At 37.5% G+C, this 17,385-nt stretch overlaps 1 protein-coding gene and 1 non-coding gene across 3 annotated transcripts in view; both read left to right on the forward strand.

Annotated features, from left to right (window-relative positions):
• The window catches only part of haus6 (HAUS augmin-like complex, subunit 6), a 51,050-nt gene extending 35,973 nt beyond the window's left edge, over nt 1-15,077 (forward strand). For both annotated transcript variants that reach the window (XM_039758161.1, XM_039758162.1), the window contains exons 12-16: nt 973-1,054; nt 4,449-4,509; nt 4,787-4,981; nt 11,470-11,602; nt 13,630-15,077. In XM_039758161.1, coding sequence (XP_039614095.1) covers nt 973-1,054; nt 4,449-4,509; nt 4,787-4,981; nt 11,470-11,602; nt 13,630-14,537 — 1,379 coding nt within the window. In that variant the 3' untranslated portion in view covers nt 14,538-15,077. The remainder of the gene's footprint in view (nt 1-972; nt 1,055-4,448; nt 4,510-4,786; nt 4,982-11,469; nt 11,603-13,629) is intronic.
• On the forward strand, nt 4,239-4,368 carry LOC120533151. Its single transcript, XR_005634447.1, has one exon.
• Nucleotides 15,078-17,385: the final 2,308 nt, after the last annotated feature.

The raw sequence follows: 17,385 nt of genomic DNA on the forward strand, positions 1-17,385 counted from the left end.
TAGTTGAAAAAAAAATCTATTTTATGAACCTTGAAGCACAAAAATCTAGAGAGTTAAAGGCTTGCCCGAGTCAGGTGAAAATAAAAATGCCGTGTGGATGGTGAGGGTAAGGTATGCCTTGTCCCCTTCACAACTTGTGCTGACTTTACACATGTGCCTTTTAATAGTATGGTACTTAAAATCACAATTTCTAAAATGGTTAAATATATACATCCAGCAATGAACTGGCACCCTCTCTGGGAGTTGTTACTGCATTGTGTCCTATGCTTGCTGGGATAGGCTCCATCCCCTGCGATCTTCCTCAGGATTAATAGGGCTTGTAAAATTGCATGGTGGTATTAAATAAATATTGCACTTTAGTACAACGCTCATGGTGACTTTAGCATTTACAAAAAAGAAAAAAAAAAAGACTCGAGCCCAACCAGGTCCCCCGACCCATTTGTCCACCATGAAATTTGTTTCATGCTTGGTGTCTCACCTTCTTCAAGAGTGTTTACTACTTGCTTGTTTACTGATCTAGTCATTCTGCTGCCCAGTAAGATGTATTGCTTGTTAAGAGCATTTTAGAGTTTTTGCAAATAAACGTAATTTTTTTGTTTTTTTATCAAATGCTGCTTTCAATGTTGACGGTTCAAAAGACCCAACAAGATGTGAAAAAATAATTCTTTAAAATAAAGAACTTAACTTCTACAAAGAAAAATAAGCTAGTCTTAAAATTATTTGCTGCTGGTGGCATTAGTTACTTATCAACTTGACCACTAAAAGTGTATTATGTACCACTTAAATAACCCATGTAGTCTTTTTTGACCATTTATTTCACTTAAGTTCTGATATCCATAAATTGCTACATGATCCACCCTGTACTCCCCAATACCTATTCGTTTCACTATGTACTTAATCTATAGAAACCATAATGCAATATTCTAGCAGTAGTATTCTTACATACCATCAGTTTGCATTTTTTCTGTCTAGAGTCACCAAAGAAGGGAAAATCCGTGACTTCATTCCTGGATAACTTGGAAATAAGGGAGGCAAAAAACACAAGCTTGAAAAGGTATTAGTTTTGTGCTTTCCATGGTTTATTATGTTATCATAGGTGAGCTAAAAGTAAAAGCCTTTAGCACAGCAGTATCTTAGTTACTCACATCATTCATTTTACTATAAAATTTTAGTGAGATATTTGCTTTCATGTACTGTAACAATACAGGTGCATCTAATAAATTAGAATATCATTGAAAAGTTAATTTATTTGAGTAACTCCAATTCAAAAAATGAAACTCTTATATAGATTCATTACACACAGAATGATGTATTTCAGGCTTTTCTTTTATTTTGCTGATAACGGCCTGCAGGTAATGAAAACTCAAAATTCAGTTTCTCCGAAAATTAGAATATTGCATAAGACAAATTAAATTTTTTTTTTTTTTTTAAATACTGAAATGTTGGCCTACTGAAAAGTCTGTCCATGTACGCACTCAGTACCTGGTCGGGACTTCTTTTGCATAAATGACTGCATCAATGTGCCGTGGCAGTAGGCGATCAGCCTGTGGCACTGCTGAGGTGTTATGGAAGCCCAGGATGCTTTGATTGAGGCCTTCAGCTTGTCTGCATTGTTGGCTCTGGTATTTCTCATCTTCCTCTTGATAGATTTTTTTATGGTGTTTAGGTCAGGCGAGTTTGCTGGCCAATCAAGCACATTGATACTGTGGTCATTAAACCAGGTATTGGTACTTTAGGCAGTGTGGGCAGGTGCCAAGTCCTGCTGGAAAATGAAATCAGCATCTCCATAAAGCTTGTCCGCAGAGGGAAGCATGAAGTGTTGTAAAATTTCCTGGTAGACTGCTGTGCTGACTTTGGGCTTGATAACACACATTGGACCAACACCAGCAGATGACATGGCTCCCCGAATCATCACAGACTGTGGAAACTTCACACTGGACCTTCAGCAACTTGGATTCTGTGCCTCTCCACTCTTCCTCCAGATTCTTGATTTCCAAATGAAATGCAAAATTGACTTTCATCTGAAAAGATGACTTTGGACCACTGAGCTGTTAACTGTCCAGTGCATTTTCTCCTTAGCCCAGGTAAGACGCTTTTGACGTTGTCTCTGGTTCAGGAGTGGCTTAACACAAGGATTGCCATGACAGTTGTAGCCCACGTCCCATATACATCTGTGTGTGGTGGCTCTTGAAGCACTGACTCCAGCTGTAGTCCACTCCTTGGGAATCTCTCCCTAATTCTTCACAATCCTTTCAAGGCTGCTGTTATCCGTGTTGCTTGTGCACCTTTTTCTCCTGTCACATTTTTTTCTTTCCGCTCAACTTCCCATTAATATGCTTGGATACAGCACTCTTTGAACAGCCAGCTGCTTTAGCAGTGACTTTTTGTGGCTTACCTCCTTGTGGAGGGTGTCAGTGACTGTCTACTGGACAGCTGTCAAGTCAGCGGTCGCCCCCATGATTGTGTGGCCTACTGAACCAAACTGAGAGACATTTGAAGGCTCAGGACACCTTTGCAGGTGTTTGGGTTAATTAGCTAGTTTGGGACACCAGCAGTCTACAATATTGAACTTTTTCACAATATTTGAAATTTCTGAGATACTGAATTTTCATTAGCTATAAGCAATAATCCGCAAAATGAAAAGTTAATTTCAGTAATTTAATTCAAAAAGTGAAACTCATATTATACAGAGATTCGTTACACACAGAGAGAATATCTGAAGCACTTATTTCTTTTCAATAACATTTTAATTTATTGAGATGCACCTGTATAAAATAATTCAAGTAAAATTTGAAGCAGTCTGTACTGTTTTATGCTACATGACAAGTACAGTGGTGGTAATTTAGTGTGGTTTGTCAATTTTTTTTATTGGTCAATGCAAGTTTAAAATGTAATTTACATTCAGATGTGTGACCAAGAAGCAGGTCATTTTTTTGTGCTTTTTTTAATGTAGATTTTAGTGTGCTGGAATTGGCATTTTGTATGTAACTTTGTGTTTATCAATTCTATACAGTGAATAGTGCTAAGGGAATGTTTAATTAAAGAACAAATGTCTATGTCAAATTATTTATAGAGCACATTTAAAAACTTCAGTAATGCTGTAGCCAAAGTGCTTTATGATACAATATACGATAAACAACATACATAGAATAAAATAAAGTAAAACACAATGTAAAACAGCATTAAATTGAAAACAAAGAACTTTGAGGGAGGAACCATCAGCATCACAATAATAATTCTTTCCATTTATATAGTGCTTTTCTCACCACTCAAAGCACTCAGCAGTTGCAGGTTAAGGGCCTTTTGGCAATTACGGTAGAAATGCATCTTCAGTCTTGTTTTAAATAATTCAGTTGATGGGGGGATTCCTTAATGTAAATCGGTAAAGAATTCCACAGACGAGGTGCAGCAGCTGCAAATGTATCCACCTTAATTTTGCACTTAGTACAAGGGACATCAAGAGACAACTGACCAGTAGATCTTGGCGCTCTAGATGGCTGGTGTATAACACACACACAATTCAGATAAATAAGAGGGAGCATACCCATTAACTGATTTAAAAACAACCTGCAAATTTTTAGATCAATTCTGAAACTAATAGGCAGCCAGGGTGTAAAAGGGCCAAAAATTGGAGATACAGATTCAGACTTTCTTGCCCCCACCAAATAATTGGGCAACAGCCTTCTGGACCAACTGCACCCTGCATATCAAAGATTTGCTGATCCCAGCATACAACAGTATAGTATATATTGTTATAATACAAAGTGTATACTGTGAGTGAATACGTGCTTACAGCATGCTTCAGTAGTATTTAAAATGTACTTTCTTGAGGGGCGCTTATCCTTAATTTTACATTATAATAAAGTGAGCAGCCAAGCACTCCGTCAAAATACTCTGTGAACACAATACAAATTAAAAAAATTTGAGCACTGTATGGTCCAAGGACCATTTGTGCAAAATAAAGTATGAGTACAAATGTACTTAAGGCAGTGCGACTGATTTTTATTTCTTTTTTTTTTTTTTTTGTTTACATGGAAATTGTCAATGGACTAAAAGTTGTTAATTTAAATTTCTGTTTATTTATTACTCTGCTACGCTCATCCGTGAAATATATAAGACGGTGTTACACAACGGTTTAAATTTTCAGCTTAAATTTTTTATTCCAGTAGAGTATTTTCAGGGTACTTTTTAAGTGGTTTGTTTCACTTAAGTATGTTTTCAAAATTGCATTCATTTCTTGGGAAGGTGATACATGAGCAAAATTAAGCACTGTGTTGCTCATCACAAACTTTCCCTATAGCAAAATGCCTTTTGATGACCGGGACGAACTGAGAGAAATCGTAACGGACAGATACGGGGCAGACAAGAATGTGTTTTATGAGGAAACTGCGCACTTTGCCGTATAATTAGCTAATTCTATGCTGTTTAATTTTTTCCCCCCTTTTTAGGGTGTCATTTCCTGAAATCCTTACCCCTCCTAACAGAAGATTATCATCTAATGTTATGCACGTATGTCTATCTTATTGTGCTATTGTTTGTTTTAGTAGTGTCAAAGTATTGTGCAACTAAAGTGTCCTCACAACACATTCAGTTAAATTACCGTTTTTTACCTTTAAGATTTTTTTTAACCACTTAAATGCTTACTTCACTCAAACTATAGTAATAATGAGGACAACTCTTCCCTTTTAGTTTAATGACAATAAAAATGCATTACGAAGAATTAGCAGCTAACTGTTTAGAGGTGTCTGAAATGTGTGTGTAATTTAAAGAGGTATTTTTGTTTAAGACCTCTGTAGATTATGTGGACAGTGGCTGTGCCCAAGGAAAGGAGCAGCCTTTAAAGAAGGAGGCCAAACTGCCAGCGACAGTCTCTACAGGGAGTCAGAATGAAAAGTCATGGAGCCGGAAGAAGAGAGCACAGAGCTTGGGAAATAAAAAATCGGAGGTTCTTCACAAAGAGTATGACAACCTGGCTGATAAGGTATTATTATTTAGTATATAACCAAATTGTTTTAGATTCGTTAGTTTTTAAATGTTTTGTCACCTTTATAATATAGTATTAATACTTTTCATTATACACAGGGAGTCTCTTAAATGGCGATCTTATAAATGTCACGTAATTGGGTTTTAATGTCAAATACTGTATTGAAATAAGTTAGTTTTTTTTTCATGCCACAATAAGTTTTATTTATGTAGCGCCTTTCATACACTCAATGACACTTTACAATTAAATAAACACATTAAGACAGTAGAAATCACCTACAAGAAAATGAATAATACTCATTGAAGAGATGTGTTTTTAACAGGAGTTTGAAATGAATAATCAATTTTTCCTTGCGAAGGCTGGGAGTTTGAGCATTCCAAATTTTAGGGGCCATCACTCTGAAAGCTCTGCCTCCTCATGGTTACTAACCTGTATTTAGATACAGTGAGTAAGTTAGCATCCAATGATCTTAATGCACGGCAGGAGTGTAAGGAAGCAGCTCAGACAGATGATGAAGGGCTTTAAAGGTGAGGAGAATTATTTTATATTTGATTCTTGTAGAAACTGGTAACCAATGCAAATTATAGAGGACAAGAGTGATGTGAGCAGATTTTTTAGTGTGTGTAAGTAAACGAGCAGCAGAATTCTGAACATACTGCGATCCTATTGATATACTTAGTCAGTAGGCTATAAAACAATGCATTGCAATAGTCCAGACGGGTAGTGATGAAAGTGTGAATGAGTGTTTCAGTATCCTTCACACTGAAGAAAGAATGCAGATGAGCAATGTTACGGAGATGAAAAAAGCCGCCTAATATTGAGCTAATGTGTGGTTGAAAAGTAAGAAGCTGATCAAAGATGACACCCAAATTAAGGACTGATGCTGAGGGTTCAACCATGACCCCATCAACGTCGATTTTTAGCCCACAAAGGGTAGAGAGGACAGATTTGGTACCAACTGATAAGATTTCTGTTTTTATATAATATAATTTTTTTTTGTTTTTATATACAAACCGGATTCCAAAAAAGTTGGGACACTAAACAAATAGTGAATAAAAACTGAATGCAATGATGTGGAGATGGCAAATGTCAATATTTTATTTGTAATAGAACGTAGATGACAGATCAAACGTTTAATCCGAGTAAATGTATCATTTTAAAGGAAAAATATGTTGATTCAAAATTTCACGGTGTCAACAAATCCCAAAAAAGTTGGGACAAGTAGCAATAAGAGGCTGGAAAAGTAAATTTGAGCATAACGAAGAGCTGGAAGACCAATAAACACTAATTAGGTCAATTGGCAACATGATTGGGTATAAAAAGAGCTTCTCAGAGTGGCAGTGTCTCTCAGAAGCCAAGATGGGTAGAGGATCACCAATTCCCACAATGTTGCGCAATATCAGAATGGTGTTACCCAGCAAAAAATTGCAAAGACTTTGCATCTATCATCATCAACTGTGCATAACATCATCCGAAGATTCAGAGAATCTGGAACAATCTCTGTGCGTAAGGGTCAAGGCCGTAAAACCATACTGGATGCCCGTGATCTCCGGGTCCTTAAACGACACTGCACCACAAACAGGAATGCTACTGTAAAGGAAATCACAGAATGGGCTCAGGAATACTTCCAGAAACCATTGTCAGTGAACACAATCCACCGTGCCATCCGCCGTTGCCAGCTGAAACTCTACAGTGCAAAGAAGAAGCCATTTCTAAGCAAGATCCACAAGCTCAGGCGTTGTCACTGGGCCAGGGATCATTTAAAATGGAGTGTGGCAAAATGTAAGACTGTTCTGTGGTCAGACGAGTCACGATTCAAGTTCTTTTGGAAATCTGGGACGCCATGTCATCCGGACCAAAGAGGACAAGGACAACCCAAGTTGTTATCAACGCTCAGTTCAGAAGCCTGCATCTCTGATGGTATGGGGTTGCATGAGTGCGTGTGGCATGGGCAGCTTGCATGTCTGGAAAGTCACCATCAATACAGAAAAATATATTCAGGTTCTAGAACAACATATGCTCCCATCCAGACGTCATCTTTTTCAGGGAAGACCCTGCATTTTTCAACAAGATAATGCTAGACCACATTCTGCATCAATTACAACACCATGGCTGCGTAGGAGAAGGATCCGGGTACTGAAATGGCCAGTCTGCAGTCCAGATCTTTCACCTATAGAGAACATTTGGCGCATCATAAAGAGGAAGGTGCGACAAAGAAGGCCCAAGTCGATTGAACAGTTAGAGGCCTGTATTAGACAAGAATGGGAGAGCATTCCTATTTCTAAACTTGAGAAACTGGTCTCCTCGGTCCCCAGACGTCTGTTGAGTGTTGTAAGAAGGGGAGATGCCACACAGTGGGGAAAATGGCCTTGTCCCAACTTTTTTGGGATTTGTTGACACCATTTACACACACACACATATATATATAAAAATTTTTTTTTTTTTATATATAAAAACTGGCACTAGCACTTTATGGATCAGCTACTCATTTAGTGCATCATCATTTCCTTAACTTATCTTTTGAAATGGTTGAAGTATTTATAGTCCTCTTTTTTAAATATGCAAAAATTACTTTTTTGTTCTGCACAGCCTGGGTACGGATGTTGGATTTAACACATAAAACGTATAAATGAAACTTTATTTTTTTAAGCTTAAATGTATTGTCATGTGTTCAGAGTACAATTAAATTTTTACTCGCATGCCTCATATAGGTTATTCACAGTAGTATATTACAAAGGGGCAATGAATAGGAGACCAGATAATGAATTCAACGCTATACATTAAATGCAACATCAAACAAATATATTCAAGATAAACAGAACATGGTGTAAGTGACGACTGAATTTTTTTTTGCCATAAAGAAACAAGCTGTCATTGAATTTAGTGGTGAATGTGCTGATGGTCCTGTACTGAATGAGAAGAGTGACTGTACACTGGAGAGCTGCAGTGGCTGCAGGTTTTCATTCTAACCCTTTTTCTTAATTCGTGGCCAGTTTTTGCGGCTAATTAACTTTTTTTTAATTAACTTCTCAATTAAAATAGACTCTGAGCCCTCAATTTTTTTATTTTTTTATTTTTATTTTTTTCTCTTAATTCGCAGCCAAACAATAATGAGATATAAAACAGGCCAAAATGTGACCAGCAAACTTTGACCATCATACAATATCTGAAAATAAAGAAAGATGAGGGTCTCAGGAATGTTGCTCTGCTCTGGTCCATATAACATTTTACCAGAGCTCTTAGAAAAGAGAAAATCAGCAATTTCAGAAATGTCTGCCATTACACAATAAGAGCAGCACCAAGCCATGGAATTAAAGAACGAGTTTAAACAACGACAAGAATCAGTGCCTAAGTAAGCAATTGGTTGAGTTTGAGGCCCTAACGTAGTTGGTCTTCTATTGGTTTCCTCATTTCACATTTCATTTCTGTTTGGGTGCCAATTAAAGAAAATAAACAAAGCAATTCAGAGGAAAGATGAAGAAATTCAGGGGATTCTTAAGAAACAAGTCAAATAAAATCAAAGGAAAAGGAGTTAATTAGCAGCAAAAACTGTTCACTAATTAGGAAATGAGTTGGAATGAAAACGTGCAGCCACTGGACTGGAGTTTGAGACCACTGCTGTACACAGTGCTTAGAATCTTTTAAAACCTTTTTCTTTAGTAATGCAATGTGTATTACATATGTCATGAGCAGAAGGTAGAGTCATGCAGTTGTGGGTTGAATTGGTACTGTAAAAGGATGCTACACAGTTGGGAAGTACAGACTCCACTGTGGATTTGTAGAGGTTGGTTCAGCATGGAGGAGAGGTTTGGCCTTTCCTCAGATACCTGTGGGGGAGAAAAAAGGTGGTGTTGAGCCGCCTTGACAATAACATGGATGTGTTGTGCTCCTTTTCAAGTCGTCAGTGATAGTGTTTTGGGTTGTTATGATACCAAATGTCTAACTTTGTTACGATACTAAGAAAACTATTCAAATTCATTATCGCTTTAAATACCCAGTATTAATATGTATCAATAAAAATGTATTTTAATTGTATGCATTAAAATCTTTACATTGATGCTAAATAGAAGTTTAAGACATTAAATGCAAATACATCAATTAGTGCGATCTTTTGTAAAAGGTAAGTTCTGTAAACAGTAAAAAGTAAAGAAATTTAAATCGGGAAAAGTCCCCCCAATCATGATAATGAAAACAAATAACTGTTAGAGGTGGTACAGTGAAATGTCATAAATGTTATTAAATATCACTTGATAAGTTAATGAAATTTTTTCTAAACCGTATAAATTTCAAAGCAAACATTAAATAGAAATTCAAGTAAAAAGCAATAATGTGGTCTTTCGTAAACAGTAAATAAACATTACATTAATGAAAACAAGGCAGTGTAATTGTTTAGAAAGGGAACACACAAACTGACAACTAAAACACATATTCTATTCATAAATGAAAATGGTGCACATTGCATTTTCCTCTAAATAGACTACAGCATCTTTTATGTCCCAGATTTTTTGCAAGAAAGATTGTTTTTGTTGAGCTACAAATGAGCCCCAGTGTACTAAATACACGTTCTGAAGCACAGGTGAAGCAGCACAGTAATGTGCTATGGCTGCAGACTTCACAGCAAGGGTTTAGAAAGCCTTAGTGCTAAAAGTATTGCCCCTGAGTGAACTGTGCAGAGTAAATGTCCCATGGGTAAAAAATAATTGCAGACGCCTGTCTTCTAAGTTAAATGTTTAATGACTACATTACATTTTAACCATTTTTTTTTATTATTTTAATTAGATGGATACTTTATTAATCCCAAGGGGAAATTCACGTAATCCAGAGTCGGTATACTGATACAAAAAACAATATTAAATTAAAGAGTAATAAAAATGCATGTAAAAACAGACAATAACTTTGAGTAATGTTACCGTTTACCCCCCCGGGTGGAACTGAAGAGTCGCATAGTGTGGGGGAGAAACAATCTCCTCGGTCTGTCAGTGGAGCAGGACGGTGACAGCAGTCTGTCACTGAAGCTGCTCCTCTGCCTGGAGATGATCCTGTTCAGTGGATGCGGTAGATTCTCCATGATTGACAGGAGCCTGCTCAGTGCCCGTCGCTCTGCCACAGATGTTAATTAAAAGCAAATGTTATTCCTATTTAAAATGCAAGAGTTTGCCAGCAAATACTGATTAATTTTTCTGTAGTTAAGAAAGAAGATTCCTACCTCTCGAAATATTTGAATGGACTTGTGTCGATCCTTCAAGTGTTTTGCTAAATTGGTTATATTATCCCCTTTAGTTAATATTGTGTGATAGCAAATCTGGCATACAGGCTTGCATGTGTCCTGTGGTTTCCTGTCCCCATTTGGCACAAAGTCAAAGAATTTCTAGATGTTACTCCGGCTGACCTCTTTTGTCAATTAAGAGTGCTGGTATAGGGTCCAGTGCTGCTAAAGTTGGCATCTTTGTATTAACACCTGTTAGCGTGTGGAAACGGGGCTGCAACTTCAGCTATGCCCATTGGTAAACTATGAAAGTCAATTTGCAAAAGCCAAACCTAGCTGCAAGTGTGTTTGTAATGTATAATTTTAATTTGCAAAAATGTTATTATCAATAAGAAACAAATGTGAAGCTATTTAATATGGGATTTGAACACAAATCCCTAGCCTCAGAGCCACTGTTTCGCCCGCACAATATTAACATTAAGGGTGTGCTTATTTTACCTGACACCACTGAATCGGAAGACAAGTCTCTTCTCTGTATGCCCTCTCATCATTGGTGATTAGGCCTATGATGATGATATTAGTAAAGCTGGAAAGATCTTTGTTCATTGTCTGCACACTATGTTAAAATGAAAAACCTTCCAGTCCTCTCTTCAAAACTGTCTAGCTTAAGGTAAATTTTAATCAAGTTGTTCTCTTCTCAGTTGGTTACACAAAGTAAATGTTATATCAACTGCAAGATTGAATATTTATAATGAAACTTGTCATTACGTTGCCAAATGATAACTTTCTAAATTTTAAATTATGAACGGAATGTATTGTATTAATGCCAGGCATTACTAATACACTGTAAAAAAGCACAATTAAGGGATTGTTCAGTTTGACATTTGTTCAATAAAGGAAACTATGGGAGTCCTAATTTTAAATCCAGTCCTAAGGTAGACTGCATGGTGGCACAGAGGTTATGTTTTGTTATGTTTGCACCTTATCCTCTGTGTATTTCTTCTGGGTACTCTACTTTTTCTTGTATATCCAATGAAATATATAATCAACTAACTCGGTAAGGCTTGGATTACAGGACCCCAAGGTGCCCAAAATGCACCCAGGACAATAAGATGGGTTAGTAAGCAGGTTTGAGTATATCATTTAAATATTTTGTCTGAAGCAGTTAAGTGTTTCCAAATTTAAATGACACTTTTTTGTGGATATGTCACACTTGTATTTTTGATTATGCCTGTAAAGCTTATTACACAAAAATTAATGCATAACATGATCTTTTCAGTTTGCTGATGCTGTCACTACCAGCCCTTTGAGCTCTGGAGGTAAAGCACTCGAGTTGGAAGACATTTTGTGCACTTTGGCCTCTGATCCATTTGTAACAAAAAAAGAACTTCCTCGTACACCAGAAAGCCTGCGTAAGTAGAAAGTAATAACTTTTTAGTGCAAGTGTTAATTTTGTTTTTTTTTTTTTTTTGGATTAAAGTACTGTGAAGATTAAAACTCTTTAGACAGTTTAGTCATCCCACTGAATGATGTGCAAATATTTGTCCCTTCCTATTGGGCATTAGATATATTAATTCTTTGCAAGCATACATATCAATAGTGAAGGTCTAATACCAGCAGGTCATGTTGCCTCTGAGTAGTTATCGTTAATAAATAAATGGGATGCAAAAGGGCAAGCTTAACAGACAAGCAAGTACATCTTTTTAAAATCAACAGTGGCAGTGCACTATATCTGTATTTGATAGTCTGCTTTTTGGAAGAAACCCTGAGCTGAGGGCAGACGATTCCTGGGTGGAGTGAATGCCACCCAGCCTGAAGACTTTTTGTACTTCTGCCTCCAGAAAGTATACCAGAGTGTTTTAATGCTGCTTTAAAATGAAGGGGACATTTTAAAAAATGATACCCTGCCATGCTGTATTAAGAGTTTTAAGAAATAAATTGTAAATACTAGGGGGCTCAGCCCCCTGCTCACTTTGTTCGCCAACCCCCAGGCAGGTGCAATGCACTAGCCACTTCACGGCTCTACCACTCGCGTATGGGGAAGCGTTTGTACAATCTAAACAGATTGTTCTTTTCATGTGAATTGTTACATATGCATAATGGAACCAACTATTTTACATTACAGCGAGTAATTAACCACAGTAAAAAAATAGTAAAACATAAATTGAAATAAAATTGTTTCAAGTTGAGTTATAGGTTTTTGTTCTGTTTGGCTTTGAAATTCACACACACATACTTTTTAAACTTACTGTAAAACAAGTTTTTGAATAAACTTTTTGTCAATATCGCATTGAATTTTGATTCTGTGTTTAAAGTTACATTGTGACAAAGCAACGTATAACTGCCCGTGAGTGAATATCATTTCTTTCTCTCTCTCTCTAATAAACCGACTTTTTGGAATGTTTGTCCCTGTGATGTCATAGCAAAAGCTATTCTAACTGAAAGCTGTAAACACTTTAATACGAATGGCATATAAAGATCTCCTTTGGTGTCTGTTATCCATGGAAGATTTATTGCATTATTTTGTCGCCTGTTAAAATTTTACATGTTAGAATTGTTCGACCAATTTTGAATACAACTAATCTTGTCCAATTGCATATTCCATCACTCAGACATAAATTCCGCAATTACATTATGATACATCCTCCTTTCAACAGTAATTCGGCCAGTGGAAGACCGGACAGTGTTAATGGTCTTAGATATTCTTCGTGATATTGTAAGTTGATTTCCTCTTCCACACCATCACGACCAACAGTTTCAGCAGAGTCTATTGATACGCATTTAACCAATTTGCCGTATAACAGATTGCCAATTTTCATGTTAATTCGTTTGACTTTGTTTCTCTGTGCTAGAATTGTCCGCTTACTAATTTCTTCTGTTAATAACCCTTCGGGATGAAATTCTTCAATAAGATTTGGACATAATACGTTGTCTTTTATTGAAAGCTTAAGGTGAGGAAAATGGAAACCTTTATAAGAGCCGAGAGTGCAGGAAGTGTGCCTGACAAAAGCATTCACACAAATGATAGGCGAGAGGACCACGGACGTGGGCTGTGAACCGGAAATGGGTGAGAGGGTGGGGCTTGAAAAAATTTCATGGCAATAGTCTTGTCTCAAGATTTTCTTTTATAATAGAGAGACGTATTAAGGTGAGTGTAGTTTTTAGTGATGAATATAAAGTGAATGAATTTTAATATGTCATGCCTTATCCTGTCAACATCTTTAACCAGTAAGCCACAAAAATTGCACATCTAGACATTACCATAGTCATGTGGAATGCATTTCACATTACTGTTTCTAAGCCCCTTAGCTTGTCATTAATCTGTTCAGTAATGCAAGTTTGTTTGACTTGATTGCCTTCTGGCTTATTGCATGTCCTGTTTGTAAGTGAATAGCCATTTCTCCAATTTGACTGACAATGGTTTTTCTGCTTTTTCTAGTTTCAGATATCAGAGGTTCTTGGAGAAAAGCGGTTGAAGAATGTGGGTCTCCGAGTATTGAACTGTCAAAGAAATCCTCCCTTTGTAAATCTAGTCTTCTGGATGCCTCGCCGTTACCTCCGAAATCAAAACAAGAAGATGCCCTTGAAGATCTTATCTGGATGGAGTCTGGATTAAAAGAAACTACTTCACCAGAGAGGATGAACATGCCAACACTGGAACAGTTGACCTCTGAAAGTGTAAACTATGAAAGTTTAGTGAAGCAGGAAATGTCTTTGAAAGAACCAGAAGTGAACGATGAGATCTCTTTCCTCTCTTCAGCTGCCAGTTTTCCTGGTTATCTTGGAAGCAAACTGAATGAGCCTGGCAATTTTTCTTTTTGCCAGGACAATGTGTCCCAGCATTCTACTCTTTCCTGGAATTCAACAAAATTGATTGACATTGACAACAGTGACGACATTGTGCAGTTTGGTATTGCTCATGAAACTCTTCCAGATGTATATGGCAATGACAGTTTCAACAGCTCCAGGACGTCTGATATGGAAGATGGCATCGATGACAAAGCAGTAAATAGTAGCTCAGGAAAAGACCAAAAATCCAGCATGTATGTAAATTTACTACTTAACAGATACAAAAATATCAGAAAACTCTACGGAAATGCTGATCCTGCAAACGATGCTGTGCTTGCAGAAACTGAAGCCAGCATTCCGCATTCTGCAAATATAAACCCAGAAAGGCCAGAGCTGGCTTGTACAGAAAAGGTGTTCTCCCTTGAGCTCGACTTCTTAGACGTGCTAACGCCTACAAAAGACAGGCGACTTACTCTCCCAAAGCTCCAGTCCTTCTCCCCATTAGTTGATGTTCCTGAAACTCTGAAGGAGAGAGAGAATGACGATGACTGGTCTTAACCTGAACAAATAGGAGTTGTACTTCCGAACTGATTTTTACGTCTTAACTTTGGATTGGTCAACCCTTTCTACAGTTTTAACACGCCGTTTTGCATTTTAAGCACTTGTCCTTTTGGTTCTGAAATCTAAGAATGCGTTTTAGTTTTGGAATTCTTCATCCTATTCGGCTTGTTGCTCTGTGAAAACGCATGCATTTTGTTGAAATTTTTCTAGTTTACAGAACATTATGATTTAGAAAACATGACCACTTGAGTTACTTGAATAAAAGGAACTGAGAAGAAATTAGTTTGAATTCAATTACTACTTTTATGTTCAGTTTCATGTCACAAACACTTAACGTCTTGTTAGAATATTTCATAACAGTATGTCAGATTTGTACAGTGTTTGAACTATTTAAAAACATAATCTTATTGTTCATTTCCATTACTTTTAATACTTTAACTTTTGATTTGTTGTAAATATTTTGTGTTAAGTGACTTCTAATTGAACCGTACAGTGCTAATGTTCACAAAATAAAACTGTCTGTTTTTCTTTTTGCAAGATGTCCTCCCGTGAAACCCCTGAAAAAGCAAAACACAAGTGTGCACCTCGCCATGAGGCCTAAGTCAGGTATTCTGTTCTCTTTAAACTTGCTGGCCCCCACTTTCCTGTCATTCATTGCTGTTGGTGTCACAAAGGGGGTGGTTGGTTTCCTCTGTCAAGGTTTGTATTTTTGAGGAAGTCATTTTTATAGGTAACTTGTTTGGTGATGCGTTTTTATATTGTGAAGAGGGGGGCTGAACGCACCCCTAGAAGATGCAGTCGCTCCTCCGAAACCCCCTCGTAAATGGCAATACAATGGGAAATAGTTTTTTACCTCCTCTTTGCTCGATTACCTCTGCTGCCGCTGTGCTGCGTGATCTGCTTCGAACATGGCACTTCGAAAATTTAAAAACCTGTATAGCAGCTGTCCTTTTCTCACTTCTCCCCCAGACATCCTCTGCTTTATTCTTTAAGCTTTTATTATGCTTTTTACGAATAAAGTTTAAGTTTCTTTAAAAAACCCTGTATGAATCTGTGAAACTGTGTAACCCAAGCGTGACAAGATATAATATGGTACCATGGCGGTTTGTTTGTCCAGGATGTTCAGTCAGTTCTTAATGTTTGTAATGAGCAGTCGAGCAAAATGACCCCTTTTTATTGGCTGGCCAAAAAGTTTACAATATGCAAGCTTTCGAGGCAACTCGGGTCCCTTATTCAGACAATTTCTTCATCTTGCCTGAAAAAGAGGGCTGAGTTGTCTCAAAAGCTTGCATATTGTAATCTTTCTAGGCTTTACATATAATACGCTACCATGGCTGTCTGTTTGTCCAGGCTTTTAAATCACCTGTAGCTCGCAAACTGACCTATTGACCTGAAATTTGATACGCGTATACTACGTGACGTCTACTATCCGCTTTTGCGGTGATGATTGACCTCCAAAGTTATTCCTCTTTTTATTTTATTGTAGAGTCACCTTTCGGAAGCGGCCAGAAGGGCGGCCAAGCAGCACATGCATACAGGCGCCGTTCTACCACCTTCGCCATTACTTCCCCTATCTCTGCATATCTTAAATCTTCAATCTGCCTTAAGAATGATTTAAGTGCCAGCTTAAGTGAAAAACTAAAGAAAACGTACTAAGTAATTGCAACACAAACACTGACTTAATTAGTTTTAATGCAAAAAGACTCCAACGGTAGAAGAGGAGAAGCGGGCCGCTAGGGTGGAGAAAAGAACTGCTCAAGAAGCAACAAGCACATCAACCTCTGAGCAAACGAATGATAAACGTACAAAGAAAGGAGGAAAACTGGAATGCTCAAGTCAGGTGTGTTCACTGCACATTATTATGCAGAGCGCCGTTACTGGTAAATATGTAATAAAGGATAAAAACACTGGACCTACGGCCATTTGTAACTTCACTTAGTTAATCAAAAGCACAGGGACACAGTCGGAAACTTAAAGGTAAATTTCACACAAGCATTAGGAAGCTTTTCTTCACAAAGTGAACCACAGACACATGGAGCAAGTGACCAAGTAGTGTGGTAGAAAGTAGGATTTTAGGAACCCTTAAAAGTCAACTTCATGTTATTTTGGACAAATGCAATAGATAGGACTGCCCAGTGGGCGTTAGGTGGTCTCGTGGCCTCAGAACCCCTGTACATTTTTTTTTTTGTTTTGTTTTTTCTGTCCCCCCTGGCCATCGGACCTTAATTTATTCTTTGTTACTTACTATTGCCTAATTTTATTTTTATAGTTTTCTTTTTTTCTTCCTCTTGTAAAGCACTTTGAGCTCCGTCATTTTGTATGAAAATTTGATTTGATGTGAAATGTGAAAAAAGTTTACTTGAGGTTTTTGCAAATTTATTAAAAATAAAAAAAACTGAGAAATCATATGTACATAAGTATTCACAGCCTTTGCCATGAAGCTCCAAACTCAGCTCAGGTGCATCCTGTGTCCCCTGATCATCCTTGAGATGTTTCACTGGAGTCCACCGGTGGTCAATTCAGTTGATTGGACATGATCTGGAAAGGCACACACCTGTCTATAGAAGGTCCCACAGTTGACAGTTCATGTCCGAGCACAAACCAAGCATGAAGTCAAAGGAATTGTCTGTAGACCTCCGAGACAGGATTGTCTCGAGGCACAAATCTGGGGAAGGTTACAGAAAAATTTCTGCTGCTTTGAAGGTCCCGATGAGCACAGTGGCCTCCATCATCCGTAAGTGGAAGAAGTTCGAAACCACCAGGACTCTTCCTAGAGCTGGCCGGCCATCTAAACTGAGTAATCGGTGGAGAAGGGCCTTAGTCAGGGAGGTGACCAAGAACCCGA

The sequence above is a fragment of the Polypterus senegalus genome, chromosome 7, assembly GCF_016835505.1.
Source record: "Polypterus senegalus isolate Bchr_013 chromosome 7, ASM1683550v1, whole genome shotgun sequence".
NCBI lineage: Eukaryota > Metazoa > Chordata > Cladistia > Polypteriformes > Polypteridae > Polypterus > Polypterus senegalus.